Source organism: Meles meles, chromosome X, assembly GCF_922984935.1.
Source record: "Meles meles chromosome X, mMelMel3.1 paternal haplotype, whole genome shotgun sequence".
NCBI lineage: Eukaryota > Metazoa > Chordata > Mammalia > Carnivora > Mustelidae > Meles > Meles meles.
In genome coordinates, this window is record NC_060087.1 from 74,528,351 (window position 1) to 74,553,650 (window position 25,300).

A 25,300-nucleotide genomic window follows, 5' to 3' on the forward strand; every position below is an offset into this window, starting at 1 on the left:
AATTTTCAAATACAGCTGTGCAGCAAATTCCCTGGGTGATATATGGAGATGATAGATAGATGATAGATAGATAGATAGATAGATAGATAGATAGATAGATAGATGACAGAGTTAGAGATACAGATAGATACAGAAATATATTATATATATATATCTGATTTATATGAAGCAAGTTCAAATGGACCATCAAGAAGATACTATTCAATCTCTACTTACCTGACCAGGCAGGCATGACTCTGAACACAATCTCCCTATTGGTGCCATCTAGCAGTGACTGGAGCATTGGCAAACTGGGCTGTGATAGGTCTGATAGATACTTTGTTCTTTCCTTTCCATTGGCTCATCCTCCAACTTAACTTGACAGGCCAGACTGTGCTTTAGGGATAAAAGTTACATAAGTCTACTTCTACACGGATTTGAATAAGATGAATTTAACAACACACTAGAGCTATGTGTGTGTTTATTTTTTACAGCATTTTCTATGCCTCCATCTCTACAACCTTAGAAGTGAAGATGTGCATAGACCTCTATTTATCATTAAAGACAGTAGCAGCAATAAGAAACAAAGGAGGGAAATTTTATTTTTGTGTTTAAATATTTTAACTATTGGGACAATAAATATAAAAATTAAATTTAAGTTGCACTTAACATAATCTAAAATCACACTATAACCAGAGGAAATAGATTTTATTTAAATTCGTTTTGTCAAAATACAGATATTTTTGTACAACTTTTGTTGCTCTTTCTAAAAACCTAAAAGGTACTAGCACATGTTATAAGCCTCTCTCTGGGTTTTATTTGTTGGTTTCACATATTACAATACAAAGCTTTAAAAAAAAACATTGCATAAATTCTAAAATCACATGTATACTTGAAAAGTTACTTTCATATAGAAGTTTCTTTTTCAACATTTTATCTTAAATATTTCTATAGTAGGATAAATGGAAGAAGAGATTTAAAGGTAAGACACTACCCAACTAGCTATTTTTTTTTTAATTTTGAAAATTTTTTGTACTGCATATATCCTTAACATTTTCTTCTGGGTGAATATAATATTAACAGAAAAAATGTATTGGTACCTAAAATATACTTATAGAATTAACCATGGATATTGAACAATTTGGTGCCTTCTCAATTTTCCTGTTCTTTGAAATTTTTTTGAAAATTTATTTAATTTGATAATAGTTCTTTACAGAGTTCAAGGATATGTTTGAGAGTACTACTCCCTAAATAAGCGAGACCCTGACACTTTAAAGCTGAGGTCATAGTTTGTATCACTATGATATTTACTGTTTTATTATATAGATTGTATATGAAATTACAATATTTTACTAGTAAGAAATTTAGTAAGACAATATGTTAAAAATACTGAATCTGTATGTGTGCTTTGAAAGATGGTGCTGTAAAAGAGTATGTCTGAAAATTTTAACATACTGTGATCAGAATAAAATAAAAAATAACATAAGTTATGAGTTAGTTTTTAGCCCTAACCCTGTAATAGCTTTCCTGTTGGTAAAATGAGGTATTATTTAGCTATTTGGGGTATTTTTGAATAAGAGAATGATGTTTTACTAGAAATCAGACTTCATATTTTAAGCATTAGATATTCTCTTTTATATTGTATTTCAGAAAATAGAGTGTATTTTGTGTTTTGAAATATAAAATGTTTTTAACTTCTCATATTCTTAAGTTAAAAAATACCAATGTTTTCATCGTCTTTCATATGTTGGCCACTACTGATTTCCCTTAAAATTTTTAGTGATGAGGCTAAACCTAGACTATTGGATTCCCACTTACAGTATCAGCTGCAATAGCACATACATTTAACACCTATATGTAATTCATGTTGGAAAACTTGTTTTGACTTCACAAATGAGAGCAATTATAACTGCATATTAAAATAATGCAACAATGTTCATCTTGATTACTAATCGAAGGAAAGAACACGTTTCTTCTTCTCTTCCTCTTAATCCATTTCGTGAAATGTCCAGTTTCCCTCCTATTGATAAAGATAGCTTTATGGCAGCTTCACCACCACAACACATGCTCCAGCTCTTCCAATGTTGACAGGAACTTCCTAACACAGAATAACAACAAAACAAAACAAAAACAAGGAAAGAAATACTATCTCAATGAACTCTGTCTTCAGCATTATATATATATATATATATATATATATATATATATATATATAATATATCATTTTGGAAGTGAACAAGCCTTTAGCTATTCTGGTCCAACCTTCACCTGGTATAAAGATGGAAAATGTAGTCCAGATAACTGTCCAGTGTGGTGGAAATAACATATTATTTAAATTACATAGAGTTGAGTCTGAGAAGCGGGTGATTTTGGTTGATAATTTTCTCATTTGAAAAATTACAGCTAATAATAAAAACTATAGCTAAAATTATTAGCTTGAAATCCTTCAAGGTTTTTGTTAAGGTTAAGTGAGATAATGAATAAAAATAATTTTGCAGATAGAGTTTATATATCCATTATTTGCTAGTTCTCTTTCACTCTTTTCCAAGGCCACACAATGAAACAGTTAAAAGCCAGGAATAGAATATAGGTCTCTTAACCCATTGGTCTGCAATATTCAGAAAAATAAATTCCACAAGCTTAGCAAACATTTTGATATTGAATTTGACTTAACAAATCCTTATTTGTTAATTTTTTTTTCTTCCCTTCCATTTCTAGCTGGTCCTAAGCACTGATAAAGTAAGGAGCTGCCAATATAGCAGAATTTGTGTGTTTCTGAGGGTCTTCACAAATCAAATTGTTGGAGGGAAGAGATAGAAAGCCATTGTCAGTTGGTGTTATATTAACACATATTTATTTAGAACAGTAACCAATTTACTGTGTAGAATATAGAGCTGCATGTAGTCAGTATAAAGGAAGGTGAACTTAGAGACAAAATACAATGTTTGTCTGTTCATGGAAATTATGAGGAGTTAATCATGTTTTATTATTTTTTAAATTAAGCCTTCATTTAATTAACAGAACACCATTAAATATTTCGGAATAAATTCAGAGTTATCACTAGAAAAAAATATCAAAAGCATCAAGTTTCCCTTTAGCATCCCCAAGAAGTCCTTTCAGGGCTGCTTCTGTTACTCTTAGAATTTCTTCTGTTAGATGCCCAGCATTCTTGAGAGGATTTAATTCCAGTCTCTTATTGTTCACTAAATTCCTTTAATGACTGATTAAGAATGAAGAGTGCTGTACTTTATATAATTTCTATAAAACGGGACAGAAAAATATTTCCCCTGGTCAACAACCAATAAGAGGGGCAGATATTTGTTAATGAGGACTTTGCACTTTGGTTCTCAAGTCATAATACATACTTAGAAAGTTGGCCAGAGTAAAGCTTTCAAATTTATTGACTTGTATTCACTTGAGTAGAGCTTTTGAATTATTGAATTAGATTCACTTTTCTCTCAAATGAATGAGTCCATAAAGTCAAGAGGATGTTCTGTTCCCCCTTTCACAGGAGTACTGATGAATCCTGCCAATGACAAATTAGATCAACTAACTAGTACTCTATAGTACAGATAAAGCAAATGCTGCGAATTTCACTAAAAACCCTGAGTAGGCCTTAGAGAAGAAAATGGAATTAATTCTAAACATATATTGTAAAGACTTTTATTAAAACTACTTTCATTGAATACTTTCAATGACAGTACCTCTTGCCATTCATCTTTCTGTGCATCATATGACTCAACAGTGTTCAAATAAGTATGTCCATCATATCCTCCAACCACATAGAGTTTATCTCCAAGGGGACATGCAGCAACAGCATCTCGAGGAACACTCAGAGGTGCCACAGTTGACCATGAATCATTTTTTGGATCATACCTTAAGAAGTTTAGGAAGACAATTAAAAGGGGAATACAAATAATGCTAAAAATAACAGACATTAATAAAAGGTATACTTATCCAATATAAGGAATTAAAAATACCTTATAAATATTAAAATTTAGTCTGACTAATAAATATTAAAAATAAGTACATGACAAAATTCATTTCAACCACAAGACATCACTTAAAGTATATCAAAAATGTATTTCATTTCCAAAATACTGTGCATCTTTTGATTCTCTATGAGGAAATTTCACATATTATCATCTTATCATTATGAGGAAAATGTCCCATCTCTCTTTTAGTATGCTGGTGGGAGAGCTTTTGTTTTTCTCTTATTCATTCATTCATTCTTTTTTTTTTTTTTAAGATTTTATTTATTTATTTGTCAGAGAGAGAGAGACAGAGAGAGAAAGATCACAAGTAGGCAGAGAGGTAGGCAGAGGCAGAGGGAGAAGCAGGCTCCCTGCCGAGCAAGGAGCCCGATATGGGACTCAATCCCAGGACGCTAGGATCTTGACCTGAGCCGAAGGCAGCTGCTTAACCAACTGAGCCACCCAGGCGTCCCTCTTTCTTTCTTTCTTTCTTTATGAGATGCCTTATCCTGATCATAGGAGAGCTCACATTTCAAGTAAATCTAAATATAATTGCCTTCTTGTTTTGTAGAATGTAGTACCCCGGTTTTAGTACTATTTGTAATTAGAATGACCATAGTTTTATCCTATCTTTTTCCCCATGAGTGTTCCAATTTATTTTAACATGATGATTTTTTTTCCATTTTTTTAAAAGATCTTATTTATTTATTTGACAGAGAGAGAGAGAGAGAGATCACAAGTAGGCAGAGAGGCAGGCAGAGAGAGTGGGGGAAGCAGGCTTCCTGCTGAGCAGAGAGCCCGATGTGGGGCTCGATCCCAGGACCCTGAAATCATGACCTGAGCTGAAGGCAGAGTCTTAACCCACTGAGCCACCCAGGTGCCCCCTTTTTTTTTCCATTTTAATCTGATGTTAACTCCTTATTCCCAAACCTTTTCTGTAAGCTAAATGAAAGAGAATTCAGTCAAATTAAAATAGCATTATTTCTTTTCCTTTTCAATTTTGTTTTTCTGTCTCTCCTTACTTTAAATAGAAATATATATATATTAGTAGAAACAAAATGGAGCCTAAAGTAAAGAGAATTAGCCATGGACTTATTCCTACACTTAGAGAAATTAGGAATAATTTGCTTGACTACTTTGCCTCAATTTTCTCATCAAGATTATACAAATAATCACCAAATTAACATGTTTATGTGATGACTTTAGAAACATTTAAATTATTAACTTAAATAATTGAATGAGACTTTTAAATTTTTTTATTATGTTTTGTTAGTCACCATACAATACATCATTAGTTTTTGATGTAGTGTTCCAAAATCCATTGTTTACATATAACACTCGGTGATCCATGCAATACATGCCCTCCTTAATACCCACCACTTGGCCAACCCATCCCCCAGCTCCATTCCTCTAAAACCCTCGGTTTGTTCCTTGGAGTCCACAGACTCTCATGGTTCCCCCCCCCCCCACACACACACAGATTATTCTCTCCTTCACTTTCTCTTCTTTCTCCTAATTCCCTTCATGCTATTCCTTATGTTCCACAACTAAAGGAAACCATATGAAAATTGACTTTCTCTGCTTGGCTTATTTCACTTAGATAATCTCCTCCAATCCCATCCATGTGGATGCAAAAGTTGGTCATTCATCCTTTCTGATGACTGAGTAATATTCCATTGTATATATGGACCATATCTTCTTTATACATTCATCTGTTGAAGAACATCTCAGCTCCTTCAACAATTTGGCTATTGTGGACATTGCTATTATGTATATTGGGGTGCATATAGTTCTTCTTTTCACTACATCTGTAGTCCAATTCCCAGCTCATAGGGTAACTCTATTTTTAATTTTTTGGGGAATCTCCACACTGTTTTCCAAAGCGGCTCCACGAGCTTGCATTCCCACCAACAGCGTTAGAGGGTTGACCTTTCTCCACACTCTCTCCAACATTTGTTGTTTCTTGCTTTGTTAATTTTTGCCATTCTAACCAGCGTAAGGTGGTATCTCAATGTGGTTTTGATTCGAATTTCCCTGATGGCTAATGATGATGAACACTTCATGTATCTGTTAGCCACTTGTATATCTTCTTTGAAAAGAGTCTGCTCGTGTGTTCTGTCCATTTTTTGGACTTGATTATTTGTTTTTTGGGTGTCAAGGATGAGTTCTTTATAAATCTTGGATATCAACCCTTTGCCTGCAGTATCATTTGAAAATTTATCCCATTCCATGTGTTACCTCAGTTTTGTTTACTATTTTCCTTGTTGTGCAGAAGCTTTTTATCTTGATAAAGTCCCAAAAGTTAATTTCCACTTTTGTTTTCCTTTGCCTTCAGATCCATGTCTCGAAAGAAGTTGTTGTGGCTGATGTCAAAGAGTTCACTGTTTATGTTCTTCTCTAGGATTTTGATAGATTCCTGTCTCACACTGAGGTCTTTCATCCATTTTGAGTTTATCTTTGTGTATGGTGTAAGAGAATGGTCGGGTTTCATTCTTCTGTATGCAGCTTCCCAATTTTCCCAGCACCATTTATTGAAGAGACTGTCTTTTTATCACTGGATATTTTTTCCAGGTTCATTGAAGATTATTAGCCATAGAGTTGAGGATCCATATCTGGGATCTCTGCTCTGTTCCATTGGTCCATGTGTCTGTTTTTGTGACGATTGTCTGTTTTTGTTCCAATTTCTCTCTGTGTGTTTTTGTGTTGTCTTGGTGATCACAGATTTGTGATAAAGCTTCAAATCAGGCAACGTGATGCCCTCCAGCTTTGTTTTTCTTTTTTCAACATTTCCTTGGCAATTTGGTTTTTTTTCTGTTTCCATACAAATTTTAGGATTGTTTGTTTCAGCACTTTGAAAAATGTCTGTCGTATTTTGATTGGGATGGCGTACAAAGTATAGATCTCTCTGGACAGCATAGACAGTTTAATACTGTTTATTCTTCTGATCCATGAGCATGGAATGTTTTTCCATCTTTCTGTATCTTCCATTGCTTTCATGAGTGTTCTGTAGTTCCTCAAGTACAGATCGTTTACCTCTTTGGATAGGTTTATTCCAAAGTATCTTAAAGTTTTTGGTATTATTGTAAATTAAATCAACCCTCTAATTTCCCTTTCTACAGTTTCATTGTTAGTGAATAAGAAAGGAGCTGACTTCTGTTCATTGATTTTATATCCTGCCACATGACTGAATTGCTGTATAAGTTCTAATAATTTGGAGCTAGAGTCTTTTGGGTTTTCCATATAAATTACCAAGTCATCTGCAAAAAAAGAGAGATTAACTTCTTTTTTGCCAATCTGAATGACTTTTATTCCTTTTGATTGTTTGATTGCTGTCGCTAGGAATTTTAGTACTATGTTGAACAACAGTGGCAAGAGTGGGCATCCTTGTCATGTTCCTGATCTCAAAGGGAAGGCTGTCAGCTTTTCCCCATTGAACATGATATTCACTGTGGTTATTCATAGATGGATTTTATGAAGTCAAGGAATGTTCCCTCTATGCCTATACTCTGAAGAGTTTCAATCAGGAAACTACGCTTTATTTTGTCAGATGCTTTTTCTGCATCAATTGAGAGGACCATATGGTTCTTCTTTCTTCTCTTATTGATTTGTTCTATCACAGTGGTTGATTTGCAAATGTTGAACCATCCTTCCATCCCAGGCATAAATCCCATGTGTTCATGGTAGATAATCTTTTAATGTACTGTTGGATCCTATTAGCTAGGATCTTATTGAGAATCTTGACATCCATATTCATCAGGGATATTGGTCTGAAATTCTCCTTTTTGGTGGGGTCTTTGCCTGGTTTGGGGATCAAGGTTAATGCTGGCTTCATAGAAATAATCTGGAAGTTTTCCTTCTGCTTCAATTTTCTGAAACAGCTTCAGAAGAATAGGTGTTATTTCTTCTTTGAATATTTGGTAGAATTTCCCAGGGAATCCATCCAGTCTGGGACTCTTGTTTTTTTTTTTTTTTTTTTTTTTTTTTTTTTTTTTTTTTTTTTTTTTTTGGGTGGGGGGGAGTTTCTGATCACTGCTTCAATCTTGTTACTGGTTATTGGTCTGTAAATGTTGTCAATTTCTTCCTGTTTTAGTCTTGGAAGTTTATAGGTTTCCAGGAATGCATCCATTTCTTCTAGGTTTTTTGACTTTTTGGCACAGAGCTCTTGATAATAATTTCTAATAGAGTCAGAAGATAGAGAGATAGAGACACTATCTCTTCCCTTTCATTCATAATTTTATTAATTTGGGTCCTTTCTCTCCTTTTGGATGAATCTGGCCAGTGGTTTATCAACCTTGTTAATTCTTTCAAGGGACCAACTTCTAATTTCATTGATGTGTTCCACTGTATATCTGGTTTCTAATTCATTGATCTGCTCTAATATTAATTATTTATCTTCTTTTGTGTGGGGTAGGCTCAATTTGTTGTTTTTTTTTTTAAGATTTTATTTTCTTTGTCTCAGAGAGAGAGAGAGAAAGAAAGAATACAGGCAGGGGGAGCATCAGAGGGAGAGGAAGAAGCAGGTTTCCTGCTGAGCAAGGAGCCTGATGTGGGACCAGATCCTAGGCCCCTGGGATCATGACCTGAACTGAAGGCAGATGCTTTACTGACTGAGCCACCCAGGCATCCCTCAATTTGTTTTTGATTCTCAAGTTCTTTAAGGTGTAAAGAGAGTTTGTGTAGTCAGGATGTTTCTATTTGTTGGAGTGAGGCTTGGATGGTTATGCATTTCCCCCTTAGGACAGACTTTGACTTATCCCATAGGTTTTGGACCAATGCGTCTTCATTATCAGTGGCTTCCATGAATTGTTTAAGTTCTTCTTTGATTTCTTGGTTGATCCAAACATTCTTGAGCAGGATAATCTTTAGCTTCCAAGTGTTTGAATTTCTTCCAACATTTTCTTGTGATTGAGTTCTAGCTTCAAAGCATTGTGGTCTGAGAATATGCAGGGAATGATATCAATTTTTTGGTATCAATTGAGACCTGATTTGCGACCCAGTATGTGGTCTATTCTGGAGAATTTTCCATGTGTCCTTGAGAAGAATGAATATTCTGTTATTTTACAGTGGAATGCTCTGTATATATGTACGAGCTACATCTGATCCAATATGTTATTCAAAGCTCTTGTTTCTTTGTTGATTTCTGCTTAGATGTTCGGTCTCTTGCTGAGAGTGGTAATGCAGAAAAAGCATTTGACAAAATAAGGCATCCTTTTCTGATTAAAACTCTTCAGAGTACAGGGATAGAGGACCAAAAAATAAATCTATGAAAAATCCACAGTGAATATCATCCTCAATGGGGAAAACCTGACAGCCTTCCCTTTGAGATCAGGAACATGACAAGGATGACCATTCTCACCATTCTTGTTCACCATCGTATTATAAGTCCTAGCAACAGCAATTAGACAACAAAGAGAAACAAAATGTCAAATTGACAATGAAGAAGTCAAATTCTCTCTCTTCGCAGATGACATGATACTTTATATGGAAAACCCAAAAGACTCCACATCCAAATTGCAGGAACTAATTCAGCAATTCAGTAATGTGGCAGGACACAAAATCAATGTACAGAAATCAGTTGCTTTCTTATATACTAACAATGAAAATACAGAAAGGGAAATTAGAGAATCAGTTCCCTTTACTATAGCATCAAGAGCCATAAGATAACTGGGAATAAACCTAACCAAACAGGTAAAGGATCTATACTCGATGAACTACAGAACACTCATAAAAGAAATTGAAGAAGACACAAAAAGATGGAAGACCATTCCACGCTCTTGGATTGGAAGAATAAACATTGTTAAAATGTCTATACTGCCTAGAGCAATCTATACTTTTAATGCCATTCCGATCAAAATTCTATGGTATTTTTCAAAGATCTGGAGCAAACAAGCCTAAAATTTGTATGGAATCAGAAGATACCCCGAATTGCTAAGGAAATGTTGAAAAAGAAAAACAAAACTGGCAGCATCACGTTGCCTTATTTCAAGCTTTACTACAAAGCTGTGATCACTAGGACAGGATGGTACTGGCATAAAAACAGACACATAGACCAGTGGAACAGAGTAGAGAGCCCAGATATGGACCCTCAACTCTATGGTCAAATAATCTTCGACAAAACAGGAAAAAACATATACAGTGGAAAAAAGACAGTCTCTTCAATAAATGGTGCTGGGAAAATTGGACAGCTATGTGTAGAAGAATAAAACTCAACCATTGTCTTATACCATACACAAAGATAAACTCAAATTGGATAAAAGACCTCAGCATGAGGCAGGAATCCATCAGAATCTTAGAGGAGAACACAGGCAGTAACCACTTCGACACCGGCCACAGCAACTTCTTTCAAGATATGTCTCCAAAAGCAAAGGAAACAAAAGCGAAAATGAATTTTTTGGACCTCATCAAGATCAAAGCTTCTGCACAGCAAAGGAAATGGTCAACAAAACAAAGAGGCAACCCATGGAATGGGAGAAGATATTCACAAATGGCAATACAGACAAAAGGCTGATATCCAGGATCTATAAAGAACACCTCAAACTCAACACACACAAAACAGATAATCATGTCAAAAAATGGGCAGAGGACATGAACAGACACTTCTCCAATGAAGACGTGCAAATGGCTAACTGACACATGAAAAAGTGTTCATCATCACTAGCCATCAGGGAGATTCAAATTAAAACCACATTGAGATACCACCTTACACCCGTTAGAATGGCCAAAATTAGCAAGACAGGAAACAACGTGTGTTGGAGAGGATGTGGAGAAAGGGGAACCCTCTTACACTGTTGGTGGGAATGCAAGTTGGTACAGCCACTTTGAAAAACAGTGTGGAGATTCCTCAAGTAAATAAAAATAGAGCTTCCGTATGATCTGCAGTTGCATTACTGGGTATTTACCCCAAAGATACAGATGTAGTGAAAGGAAGGGCCATCTGTACCCCAATGTTCATAGCAGCAATGGCCACAGTCGCCAAACTGTGGCAAGAATATAGATGCCCTTCAACAGACGAATGGATAAGGAAGATGTGGTCCATATATAATATGGAGTATTATGCCTCCATAAGAAAGGATGAATACCCAACTTTTGTATCAACATGGACAGGACCAGAAGAGATTATGCTGAGTGAAATACGTCAGAGAGAGTCAATTATCATATGGTTTTGCTCATTTGTGGAGCATAAGGAATAACACAGAGGACATGGGGAGATGGAGAGGAGAAAGGAGTTGGGGGAAATTGGAGGAGGAGATGAACCATGAGAGACTGTGGACTCTGAAAAACAATTTGAGGGTTTTGGAGTGGCAGGGGGTGGGAGGTTGGGGGAGCTTGGTGGTGGGTATTATCAAGGGCACGTATTGCATGGAGCACTGGCTGTGGTGCATAAACAATGAATTCTGGAACACTGAAAAGAAATTAAAAAAAATAAAAATTTTTTAAAAGCTACAAAAACAACCATAAAACAAGTAACAAAATATAATAAGTACAGGCCTACCAGTAATTACTTTGAATGTAAGCGGGTGAAACCCTCCAAACGAAGGATATAGTGTGATGGAATGGATGAAAAAGCAGGACTCATCAATATGCTCCCTAAAACAGATTGATTTCAGACCTAAAGACAAATGCAGATTGAAAGTGAAGGGACGGAGAAGAATTTATCATGAAAGTAGATTTGAAAAGAAAACTGGTGTAACAATACATATATCAGACAAAATAGATTTTGAAATAAAGACTGTAATAAGATACACAGGTGAACACTATAAAATTCCCAACAGTCAAACAAGAAGATATAACAATTGTAAATATTTATACATTCAACACAAGACTAACCAAATAAATGAAATAGTTAAAAACAAACATAAAAGAAGAAATTGATATAATACAATAATGGTAGGGGAATGTAATGCCTCACTTATGTCAATAGATCATTAAAATAAAATCAAAAAGGAAACAGTGGCATTGAATGGCACACTGGACAAGATGGATTTAACAGGTATATTCAGAACATTTCATCCTAAAACAGCAGAATATACATTTTTTTTTAAAATGCACAAGGAATATTTTCTAGAATAGACCACAGGTTGAAGTTATACCATGCATATTTTCCAACAGCAATGCCATGATATTAGAAATGAACTATAAGAAAAAGTCTAGAAAGAATGTAAATTCATAGAGGTTGAATATGTGCTACTAAGTAATGAATGGGCCAACCAAGAAATCGAAGAGTGAGCCAAAAATATATAGAGACAAATGAAAATGAAAATACAATGTCCCCAAATCTTTGGAATGTACCAAAATCTGTTCTAAGAGGAAAGTTTATAGCAATAAAGTGTTACCTCAAGAAGCAAGAAAAATCCCAAACAACTAACCTAACCTTACATCTAGAGGAGCTCTATTTGCAGATGACCTGATGCTATGTATAGAAAACACTAAAGATTTGGCTGAAAAACTACTAGAATGGATAAATTCAGTAAGGTTTCAGGATTCAAAATCAATATACAGAAATCCATCCCATTTATTTATATCCATAACAAAGTAGGGGAAATAGAAATTAAGAAAAAGTCCTATTTACAATTGTATCAAAAACAATACAGTAACTTGAAGTAAACTTACCTGAAATGATGAAAGATCTGTACTCTGAAATCTATGAAACAATGATGAAACAAACACAACACAAAAAAATGAAAAATTTTTCCCAAGCTCATGGGTTGGAGGATCAAATATTGTTGAAATTTCCACAGTATCTAAAGCAATCTACAGATTCAATGCAATCCCTTTAAAAATACAATTTTTCATAGAACTAGAACAAATAGTTCTCAAATATATACGGAACCAAAAAAAAAAAAAAAGACCCAATAAGCAAATAAATTTTTAAAAAGAAAACTAAATCTGGGGCTTTCATGATTCCAGATTTACTACAAAGCTATAGTATTCAAAACTATGATACTGGCACAAAATGAACACATATGTCAAAAGAATAGAATAGGGATCCCAGCAATAAGACCACAGTTATATGATTAATTAATCTTCAACAAAAGAGGCAGGAATAAGCAATGGAAAAAAAAGACAGCATGTTCAACAAATGGTGTTGGGAAAACAGAGAACTATGTGCTAAAAAACACGACTGGATGGGGGGCCTGGGTGGCTCAGTGGGTTAAAGCCTCTGCCTTTGGCTCAGATCATGATTCTGGGGTCCTAGGATTGAGCCCCACATTGGGCTCTCTGCTCAGCAGGGAGCCAGCTTCCCCCCGACCCCCGCCTAACTCTCTGCCTACTTGTGATCACTGTCTGTCAAATAAATAAATAAAATCTTTTAAAAAATGACTGGACAACTTCTTTATGCACAAAAATAAACTCAAAATAGATTAAGGACCTAAATATGAGACCTGAAACTAGAAAATTCCCAAAGAGAACACTAGCATTAATTTCTGTGGCATGGGCTGTAGCAACATTTTTCTAGGTATGTTTTCCAATAAAAAATGGACAGAAGACATAAATAGACATTTTTCAAAAGAAGAAATACAGATGACCAACAGATTCATGAAAAGATGCTCAACATCACTCATACTGAGAGAAATGAGAATCAAACCAACAATGAGATATCACTCCACACCTGTCAGAATGGCTAAAATCATATCAAAAAATGGGCAGAAGACATGAAAAGACACTTCTCCAATGAAGACATACAAATGGCTATCAGACACATGAAAAAATGCTCATCATCACTAGCCATCAGGGAGTTTCAAATTAAAAGCACATTGAGATACCACCTGACACCAGTTAGAATGGCCAAAATTAGCAAGACAGGAAACAACGTGTGTTGGAGAGGATGTGGAGAAAGGGGAACCCTCTTACACTGTTGGTGGGAATGCAAGTTGGTGCAGCCACTTTGAAAAACAGTGTGGAGATTCCTCAAGAAAGTAAAAATAGAGCTTCCCTATGACCCAGCAATTGCATTACTAGGTATTTACCCCAAAGATACAGATGTAGTGAAAAGAAGAGTCATCTGTACCCCAATGTTTATAGCAGCAATGGCCATCATTGCCAAACTGTGGAAAGAACCAAGATGCCCTTCAACGGACGGATGGATAAGGAAGATGTGGTCCATATACACGTTGGAATATTACACCTCCATCAGAAAGGGTGAATACCCAACTTTGTAGCAACATGGACGGGACTGGAAGAGATTATGCTGAGTGAAATAAGTTAAGCAGAGAGAGTCAAGTATCATATGGTTTCACTTATTTGTGGAGCATAACAAATAACACGGAGGACATGGGGAGATGGAGAGGAGAAGGGAATTGGAAATTGGATGGGGAGATGAACCATGAGAGACTATGGACTCTGAAAAACAACCTGAGGGTTTTGAAGGGGTGGGGGTTGGTAGGTTGGGGAACCAGGTGGTGGGTAATAGGGAGGGCACATATTGCATGGAGCACTGTGTGTGGTGCAAAAACAATGAATAATGTTATGCTGAAAAGAAATTTTTAAAAAAGTGAAAAAAATAAACATTTTGCAGGAAGAAAAAAAAAACAATGGCTAAAATCAAAAGTACAACTAACAACAGTGTTAGTGAGGATGTGGAGAGAAAGGCACCCTTGTGTACTGGTGGTGGAAATGCAGACTAGGGCAGCCACTGTGGTAAACAGTGTGGAGGTTCGTCAAAAAATTAATACTAGAGCTACTATATGATCCATAAGTTCCACTATTGGGTATTTATGCAAAGAATGCAAAAAAAAAAAAAACCCTATTTTTACTGCAACATTATTTATAATAACCAAATTATGAACGCAGCCCAAGAGTCCCTCAACAGATCAATGGACAAACATTACACACACAGACACACACACACACACACACACACACACACACGAATATTGCCAGCCATAAAAAAAACACTTGAGATTTGCAACACATAGTTGGTTCTAGAGAGTATAACATTAAGTGACATAATCAGTCAGAGAAAGACAAACACTATATGATTTCACTTATATGTGAAATTTAAGAGACAAAACAAATGGTCAAAGAGGAAAAAGAGAACCCCGCAAAACAGACTTTTTCTTTTTATTTGTTTATTTACAGCATAACAGTGTTCATTGTTTTGGCATCACACCCAGTGCTCCATGCAGTACGTGCCCTCCCTATTACCCACCACTTGGTTCCTCAACCTCCCACCCCCCCCACCCCCCTGCCGCCCCTTCATAACCCTCTGGTTGTTTTTCAGAGTCCATAGTCTCTCATGGTTCATCTCCCCTTCCAGTTTCCCTCAACTCCCTCTCCTCTCCATCTCCCCATGTCCTCCATGTTATTTGTTATGCTCCACAAATAAGTGAGACCATATGATACTTGACTCTCTCTGCTTGACTTATTTCGCTCAGCATAATTTCTTCCAGTCCCGTCCATGTTGCTACAAAAGTTGGGTATTCATCCTTTCTGATGGAGGCATAATACTCCATTGTGTATATGGACCACATCTTCCTTATCCATTCATCCATTGAAGGGCATCTTGGTTCTTTCCACAGTTTGGCGACCATAGCCATTGCTGCAATAAACATTGGGGTACAGGTGGCCCTTCTTTTCACTACATCTGTATCTTTGGGGTAAATACCCAGCAGGGCAATTGCAGGGTCATAGGGAAGCTCTATTTTTAATTTCTTCAGGAATCTCCACACTGTTCTCCAAAGTGGCTGCACTAACTTGCATTCCCACCAACAGTGTAAGAGGGTTCCCCTTTCTCCACATCCTCTCCAACACACGTTGTTTCCTGTCTTGATAATTTTGGCCATTCTAACTGGTGTTAGGTGGTATCTCAATGTGGTTTTAATTTGAATCTCCCTGATGGCTAGTGATGATGAACATTTTTTCATGTGTCTGATAGCCATTTGTATGTCTTCGTTGGAGAAGTGTCTGTTCATATCTTCTGCCCATTTTTTGATATGACTATCTGTTTTGTGTGTGTTGAGTTTGAGAAGTTCTTTATAGATCCTGGATATCAACCTTTTGTCTGTACTGTCATTTGCAAATATCTTCTCCCATTCCGTGGGTTGCCTCTTTGTTTTGTTGACTGTTTCCTTTGCTGTGCAGAAGCTTTTGATCTTGATGAAGTCCCAAAAGTTCATTTTTGCTTGTGCCAAAACAGACTTTTAACTATTAACTAAGAACAAACTGAAGATCAACAGAGGGGATGTGTGTGGCATAACAGGTGAAATAGGTGATGTGAACTACAAGTACAATTATCATTATGAGCATGGAGTAAGGTAGAAATTTTGAATCACTATATTGTACACCTGATCCATATAACACTGCAGTTATCTGTACTGGAATTTAAAAAAAAAATAAATCACATGAATAGATGCAGAAAAAAGCATTTAACAAAATTCAACATCTGCTCAGAATAAAAAACATTCAACAAAGTTAATTTGGAGGGACCATATCTCAGTGTACTAAAGCCTGTCTATGAAAAAGACAGAGCTAACATCTTTCTCAATGGTGACACTTACTTAATGGTGAAAAACTGAGAGTTTTTCCTCTATTGTAAGGAAAAATACACAGATGTTCATTTTCACTACTTTTATTCAACACAGTACAGCAATAAAACAGAAAGAGAAATTGAAGTTATCCATATTGGAAAATAAATTAAATTGTCATTTTTTTCTTTTCATTTTTTTCTGATGACATGATACTGTACATGAAAAAACATCAAGATTCCGGGAGGAGTCAAGATGGCGGAGAAGTAGCAGGCTGAGAATACATCAGGTAGCAGGAGATCAGCTCAATAGCTTATCTAAACTTTGCAAACACCTACAAATCCAACGGGAGATCGAAGAGAAGAAGAACAGCAATTCTAGAAACAGAAAATCAACCACTTTCTGAAAGGTAGGACTGGCGGAGAAGTGAATCTAAAATGACGGGAAGAAAGACCGTGGGGGGAGGGGCACACTCCCGGCAAGTAGGGGAGCAGCAGAGCACAAAATCAGGACTTTTAAAAGTCTGTTCCACTGAGGGACTTTGTTCCAGAGGCCAAATAGGGGTGAAAACAATACGGGGTCAGCGTGGCCCCAGGTCTTGAACACTCCCCTCACTGAAATGGACAGATCATCCAAGCAAAAGATCAACAAGGAAATAAAGGCCTTAAATGACACACTGGACCAGATGGACATCACAGATATTTTCAGAACATTTCATCCCAAAGCAAGAGAATACACATTCTTCTCCAGTGCACATGGAACATTCTCCAGAATAGATCACATCCTGGGTCACAAATCAGGTCTCAACCGGTATCAAAAGATTAGGATCATTCCCTGCATATTTTCAGACCACAACGCTCTGAAGCTAGAACTCAATCACAAGAGGAAAGCTGGAAGGAACCCAAATACATGGAGACTAAACAGCATCCTTCTAAAGAATGAATGGGTCAACCAGGAAATTAAAGAAGAATTGAAAAAATTCATGGAAACAAATGATAATGAAAACACAACATTTCAAAATCTGTGGGACACAGCAAAGGCAGTCCTGAGAGGAAAATATACAGCGGTACAAGCCTTTCTCAAGAAACAAGAAAGGTCTCAAGTACACAACCTAACCCTACACCTGAAGGAGCTGGAGAAAGAACAAGAAAGAAACCCTAAACCCAGCAGGAGAAGAGAAATCATAAGGATCAGAGCAGAAATCAATGAAATAGAAACCAAAAAAAAAAATAGAAAAAATCAATGAAACTAGGAGCTGGTTCTTTGAAAGAATCAATAAGATTGATAAACCCCTGGCCAGACTCATCAAAAAGAAAAGAGAAAGGACCCAAATAAATAAAATCATGAATGAAAGAGGAGAGATCACAACTAACACCAAAGAAATACAGACAATTATAAGAACATACTATGAGCAACTCTACGCCAACAAATTTGACAATCTGGAAGAAATGGATGCATTCCTAGAGACATATAAACTTCCACAACTGCACCAGGAAGAAAAAGAAAACCTGAACAGGCCCATAACAAGTAAGGAGATTGAAACAGTCATCAAAAATCTCCAAACAAACAAAAGCCCAGGGCCAGATGGCTTCCCAGGGGAATTCTACCAAACGTTTAAAGAAGAACTAATTCCTATGCTCCTGAAACTGTTCCAAAAAAATAGAAATGGAAGGAAAACTTTCAAACTCATTTTATGAGGCCGGCATCACCTTGATCCCAAAACCAGACAAGGATCCCACCAAAAAAGAGAACTACAGACCAATATCCTTGATGAACACAGATGCAAAAATTCTCACCAAAATACTAGCCAATAGGATTCAACAGTACATTAAAAGGATTATTCACCACGATCAAGTGGGATTTATTCCAGGGCTGCAGGGTTGGTTCAATATCTGCAAATCAATCAATGTGATAGAACACATTAATAAAAGGGGGTGCCTGGGTGGCTCAGTGGGTTAAAGCCTCTGCCTTCGGCTCAGGTCATGATCCCAGGGTCCTGGGATCGAGCCCCGCATCGGGCTCTCTGCTCAGCAGGGAGCCTGCTTCCTTCTCTCTCTGGCTGCCTGCCTCTCCGCCTACTTGTAATTTCTGTCTTTCAAATAAATAAATAAAATCTTTTAAAAAAAAAAGAACACATTAATAAAAGAAATAGCAAGAACCATATGATTCTCTCAATAGATGCTGAAAAAGCATTTGACAAAGTACAGCATCCCTTCCTGAGCAAAACTCTTCATAGTGTAGGGATAGAGGGCACATACCTCAATATTATCAAAGCCATCTATGAAAAGACCACCGCAAATATCATTTTCAATGGAGAAAAACTGAAAGCTTTTCCGCTAAGGTCAGGAACATGGCAGGGATGTCCATTATCACCACTGCTATTCAACATAGTACTAGAAGTCCTAGCCTCAGCAATCAGACAACAAAAAGAAATTAAAGGCATCCAAATCAACAAAGAAGAAGTCAAACTATCACTCTTCGCAGATGATATGATACTATATGTGGAAAACCCAAAAGACTCCACTCCAAAACTGCTAGAACTTGTACAGGAATTCAGTAAAGTGTCAGGATATAAAATCAATGCACAGAAATCAGTTGCATTTCTGTACACCAACAACAAGACTGAAGAAAGAGAAATTAAGGAGTCAATCCCATTCACAATTGTACCCAAAACTATAAGATACCTAGGAATAAACCTAACCAAAGAGACTAAGAATCTATACACAGAAAATTATAAAGTACTCATGAAAGAAATTGAGGAAGACACAAAGAAATGGAAAAATGTTCCATGACCCTGGATTGGCAGAATAAATATTGTGAAAATGTCTATGCTACCTAAAGCAATCTACACATTTAATGCAATCCCTATCAAAATACCATCCATTTTTTTCAAGGAAATGGAACAAATAATCCCAAAATTTATATGGAACCAGAAAAGACCTCAAATAGCCAAAGGAATATTGAAAAAGAAAGCCAAAGTTGGTGGCATCACAATTCCGGACTTCAAGCTCTATTACAAAGCTGTCATCATCAAGACAGCATGGTACTGGCACAAAAACAGACACATAGATCAATGGAACAGAATAGAGAGCCCAGAAATAGACCCTCAACTCTATGGTCAACTAATCTTCGACAAAGCAGGAAAGAATGTCCAATGGAAAAAAGACAGCCTCTTCAATAAATGGTGCTGGGAAAATTGGACAGCCACATGCAGAAAAATAAAATTGGACCACTTCCTTACACCACACAGGAAAATAGACTCCAAATGGATGAAGGACCTCAATGTGAGAAAGGAATCCATCAAAATCCTTGAGGAGAATGCAGGCAGCAACCTCTTCGACCTCAGCCGCAGCAGCATCTTCCTAGGAACATCGGCAAAGGCAAGGGAAGGAAGGGCAAAAATGAACTATTGGGATTTCATCAAGATCAAAAGCTTTTGCACAGGAAAGGAAACAGTTCACAAAACCAAAAGACAACTGACAGAATGGGAAAAGATATTTGCAAACGACATATCAGATAAAGGGCTAGTATCCAAAATTTATAAGCAACTTAGCAAATTCAACACCCAAAGAACAAACAATCCAATCAAGAAATGGGCAGAGGACATGAACAGACATTTCTGCAATGAAGACATCCAGATGGCCAACAGACACATGAAAAAGTGCTCCACATCACTTGGCATCAGGGAAATACAAATCAAAACCACAATGAGGTATCACCTCACACCAGTCAGAATGGCTAAAATTAACAAGTCAGGAAATGACAGATGCTGGTGAGGATGCGGAGAAAGGGGAACCCTCCTACACTGTTGGTGGAATGCAAGCTGGTGCAACCACTCTGGAAAACAGCATGGAGGTTCCTCAAAATGTTGAAAATAGAACTACCCTATGACCCAGCTATTGCACTACTGGGTATTTACACTAAAGATACAAATGCAGTGATCTTAAGGGGCATATGTACCCGAATATTTATAGCAGCAATGTCTACAATAGCCAAACTATGGAAAGGACCTAGATGTCCATCAACAGATGAATGGATAAAGAAGGTGTGGTATATATACACAATGGAATACTATGCAGCCATCAAAATAAATGAAATCTTGCCATTTGCGATGACGTGGATGGAACTAGAGGGTATCATGCTTAGTGAAATAAGTCAATCAGAGAAAGACAACTATCATATGACCTCCCTGATATGAGGACATGGAGATGCAACATGGGGGGTTAGGGGGATCAGTGAAGAATAAATGAAACAAGATGGGATTGGGAGGGAGACAAACCAAAAATGACTCTTAATCTCACAAACAAACTGGGGGTTGCTGGGGGGAGGTGGGGTTGGGAGAGGGGGAGGGGTTAAGGACATTGGGGAGGGTATGTGCTATCGTGAGTGCTGTGAAGTGTGTAAACCTGGCTATTCACAGACCTGTACCCCTGGGGATAAAAATACATTATATGTTTATAAAAAAAAAAATGGAAGGGGAGGTGAACCATAAGAGACTATGGACTCTGAAAAACAACCTGAGGGTTTTGAAGGGGTGGGGGTGGGAGGTTGTGGGAACCAGGTGGTGGGTAATAGGGAAGCAGTATTGCATGGAGCACTGGGTGTTGTGCAAAAACAATGAATACTGTTACGCTGAAAAAAAATAAATAAATTGAAACAAAAAATCAAGATTCCACCAAAAGTACTACTAGAAGTAATAAATGAATTCAGCAAAGTTGCAGGATAAAAATTTAATACCCCATAACTGGTAGAATTTCCATAAACTGATAATGAAGTAGCAATAAAAGAAATTAAGAAAAAAACATTCATTTACAACTGCACCAAAAATAATAAAATACCTAGGAATAAATTTAATCAAAGAGATGAAAGTCCTGTACCCTGAATACTATAAAACACTGATGAAAGAAATTGAAAGCTACATGACAAGTGGAAAGATAGTTCATGCTCATGGGTTGGGAAAAATTATATTGTTAAGATGTCCATATTATCCACAGTGATATACACAGACTATGCAATACCTATAAAAGCACCAACAGCATTTTTTACAGAACTAGAACAAAAAAATCACAAAACTTGTATGGAACCATAAAAGACCTTGACTAGCCAAATCAGTCTTGAGAAATTTGTAGGTATCACAGAATTCCAGAATTTAAGATGCACTACAAAGCTGTAGTCATCAAAATAGTATGGTAGTGGTAGGGAAATAGACACATGGAACAGTGGAACAAGAAATAGAACTCATAAACAAATCCAGTTATATGATCAATTAATCTATGACAATGAAAGCAAGAATATACAAGGGAGGTAGATAGTCTCTTTAAGAAATGGTGTAAAAACAACACAGACACTTTTTTTTTGCATAAGTACTTTTAAGAGTGAAACTGGGTCACTTTCTAAAACCACACACCAAAAAACCCAAAATGGAATAAACACATAAATATGAGATCTGAAGCCATAAAACTCCTAGAAAAGAACACAGGAAGTAATTTCTTGGACACCAGCCTTAGCGACATTTTCTAGATTGGGTTCCATAGGCAAGGGAAGCAGAGGAAAAAATAAACTATGGGACTACATAAAAATAAAAAAAAAGCTTTTTCATAGATGAGGAAACCATCAACAAAACTCAAAACAATCTACTGAATAGTAGAAGATATTTGCAAATGATGTATATAATAAGGGGTTAACAAACAAAATATACCAAGAACTTATGTAGCTCAACACAAAAAAAGTAAACAATCTGATTTTAAAATGGGCAGAGCATCTGAATAGACAATTTTCCAAAGAAGACATTCAGATGTTCAACATAGACTTGAAAAGTTGCTCAACATTAGCAATTATCAGAGAAATGGAAATAAAAACCATAATCAGTTATCTTACTAACTCACTTACACCTGTCAGAATGGCTAAAATAAAAAAGACAAGAAGTAATGTGCTGGTGAGGATGTGGAGGAAAAGGAACATAATACATTGTTGTTAATGTAAATTGGTGCAGCCACTGTGGAAAACAGTATGGGAGTTTCTCAACAATTAAAAATATTAATACCATATGATCCAGTAATTCCAATACAGGGTGAAATTACCCAAAGAAAATTGAAATCTTAATCCAAAAAGATATATGTACCCTTACATTTATTGAAGAATTATTTGCAATAGTAGAATATAGAAACAACCTAAGTCTCCACCAATAGAAGAATGGATCAGGAAGACACACACACACACACACACACACACACATACACACACATACACACACACAAAGACACACATGAATATTGCGGAGCCAAAAAAGAAAAAGAAAAAAAAAAAAAGAAAGAAAGAAAGAATGAGACTCTGCCATTTGTGAAAACAAGGATGGACTATATTATGTCAAGTGAAATAAGGCAAAGTGTGAAAGACAAATACCATATGATTTCACTCACATGTAGAATCTAAGATAAAATGAATAAAGAAAAAACAGAGTCATAATTGTAAATACATCCAGTTACGGACTGAATGTCATGGGAATAAAAGTAACAGCATAAGGAATATAATCAAGAATATTAAATAGCATTAGTATTGTAATAGTAATGGTATCTACACTTGTGGTCAGCAGAGCATGATGCATAAATTTTAATTTCTATGTTGTATACCTGAAAATAATATAACATTGCATGTCAACTACACTCAAATAAAATAGTTATTAAAAAATATCAAGTACCCAAGTAACTACAATTTTGCATGAAATTCCTTAATCCAAAAACAGAAAAAGAGGGAGCATTAGTACCAATTTTACAGAATAAATGAGGATTTAAAGAGAGTGTTATGAACAATTGCACAGCAGTAATTTGCATAACCTTGATTAAATGGACACATTTTTAGAAATACACAACCTACCACCATTGAACAATGATGAAATAGAAAATCTGAGCAATGCTATAATTTTAAGAAGATGTGGTCTCTCTACAAATAATTAAAAATATGCAACAAAGGAAAGCTGAAAGCCTATTGGTCAATTCTTCCTAACATTTAGAGAATTAACACCAATCCCTCTTAAATTCTTCAAAATACCAAAGACGTAATTCTTCTAAGTTTAATTTATAAGATAAGCATTACACTGACATCAAAGCCAAAGACACAGTAAGAAAACTATAGACCAAAATCCTTAATGAATACTGGTGCAAAGAATTTCAACATAATACTAAGGAACAATTCAGCAACATCATTAAAATAATAAGACACCATAGTAAAGTGAGATTTATACCTGGAATACAAGGGTGATTATCCAAAAACTAATCAAATGACACATTGACAGAATGATGGGGAGAGCAAGACACATGAGCATCTCAAGTGGTGCACATAAAAGTACACGACAAAATCCATCATATTTTTATGCAAAAACACTGACCAAATTAGGAATAGAAAAAAAAAACTACATCAACATAATAAAGGCCTTATATGGGAAACACAGGGCTAACATCGCACTCAGTGGTGAAAACTGAAGGCTTTTCCTTTAAGATAAGGAACAAGATAAGGATGACAATTTTACCACCTCTATTTAATATATTACTGAAACTCTAAGTCAGAGCTATTAGGCAAGAAAAATAGGTAAAATTCATCTGCAGTGGAAAGAAGAAACTAGGCACCAATAAATAGAAAGATACCTCATATTTTTGGATTAGAAGACTCAATATTGTTAAGATGGCAATATCACTCAACTGACCTACAGATTCAGTGCAATCTCTAGCAAAACACCAACAATATTCTTTGCAGTGATAAAATAATGTATTAGAGATCATAAGAAATATCTTTCCATTTGTTTCTTTGTTTTGTTTCTTAAATTCAACATATGAGTGAAACTGTATAGTATTTGTCTTTCTTTTACTGACTTATTTGACTAATCATTAGGGAAACTCAAATTTCATCCACAAAGACATACTCCGTCAAATACATTGGGATAACTATTAAAAACAAAATAAAACAAAAAAGAAAATAACAAGTGTTGCTGATGATGTGCACAATGCATAGCAGCAATATTCACAGTAACCAAAAGGTGGAAACAAACCAATTGTTCACTGAGGAATGAATGAATGAATAAAACATGGTATGTACATATAATGTAATATCATTTAGCTTTAAAAGGAAAGGAAATTCTGACAAATGGTATAACATGGATGAACTTTGAAGAATTATGCTCTAAGTAAAATATACCAGTCACAAAAGAATAACTACTCATGATTTCACTTTTATGAGGTACCTAGAGTTATCAAATTCATAGAAACAGAAAATAAAATAGTGGTTGCCAGTGACTGAGGTGAGGGAGAAATGGTGATCTTTTGTTTAATGAGTACAGTTTCAGTTTGAGGAGACAAAAAAAAAAAAAGATCTGGACACTACAATGTGAACATACTTAATGCCACTGAATTTCACATTTGAGAGTGGTTAAATGGTAAATTTTATGTTATGTATATTTTGTCACACACAAAAAATAACCTAACATAATGAAAAGGTGATCAACTCTTACTTTACTATGGGGAGAACTAGTGTGGATAATCTTAGCCTATATTTAACTATAATACATTAAATATTTGAGGCAGGAGTGATTAACCTGAAACTCTCTCTCTCTCTCTCTCCCTCTCTCTCTCTCTCTCTCTCTCTGTATATATATATACATACATACATACACACATACACACAGACACACGTGTGTGTGTGTATTTATATTTATTTTTTAAAAGGTTTTATTTATTTATTTCACAGACAGAGATCCCAAGTAGGCAGAGAAGCAGGCAGAGAGAGAGGGGGAAGCAGGCTCCCTGCCAAGCAGAGAGCCCGATGCTGGGCTTGATCCCAGGACCCTGGGATCATGACCTGAGCCGAAGGCAGAGGCCTTAACCCACTGAGCCA

The 25,300-nt window shown here is 36.0% G+C and overlaps 1 protein-coding gene across 2 annotated transcripts in view; it reads right to left on the minus strand.

The window, feature by feature from the left end:
• Positions 1 to 712: 712 nt before the first annotated feature.
• LOC123935013 (kelch-like protein 4) overlaps positions 713 to 25,300 on the minus strand; it is an 85,414-nt gene continuing 60,826 nt past the window's right edge. For both annotated transcript variants that reach the window (XM_045995409.1, XM_045995408.1), the window contains 2 exons: positions 3,684 to 3,855; positions 713 to 2,077 (listed from right to left, as the gene is read on the minus strand). In XM_045995409.1, the coding sequence (XP_045851365.1) occupies positions 2,018 to 2,077; positions 3,684 to 3,855 (232 nt within the window). In that variant the 3' untranslated portion in view covers positions 713 to 2,017. The remainder of the gene's footprint in view (positions 2,078 to 3,683; positions 3,856 to 25,300) is intronic.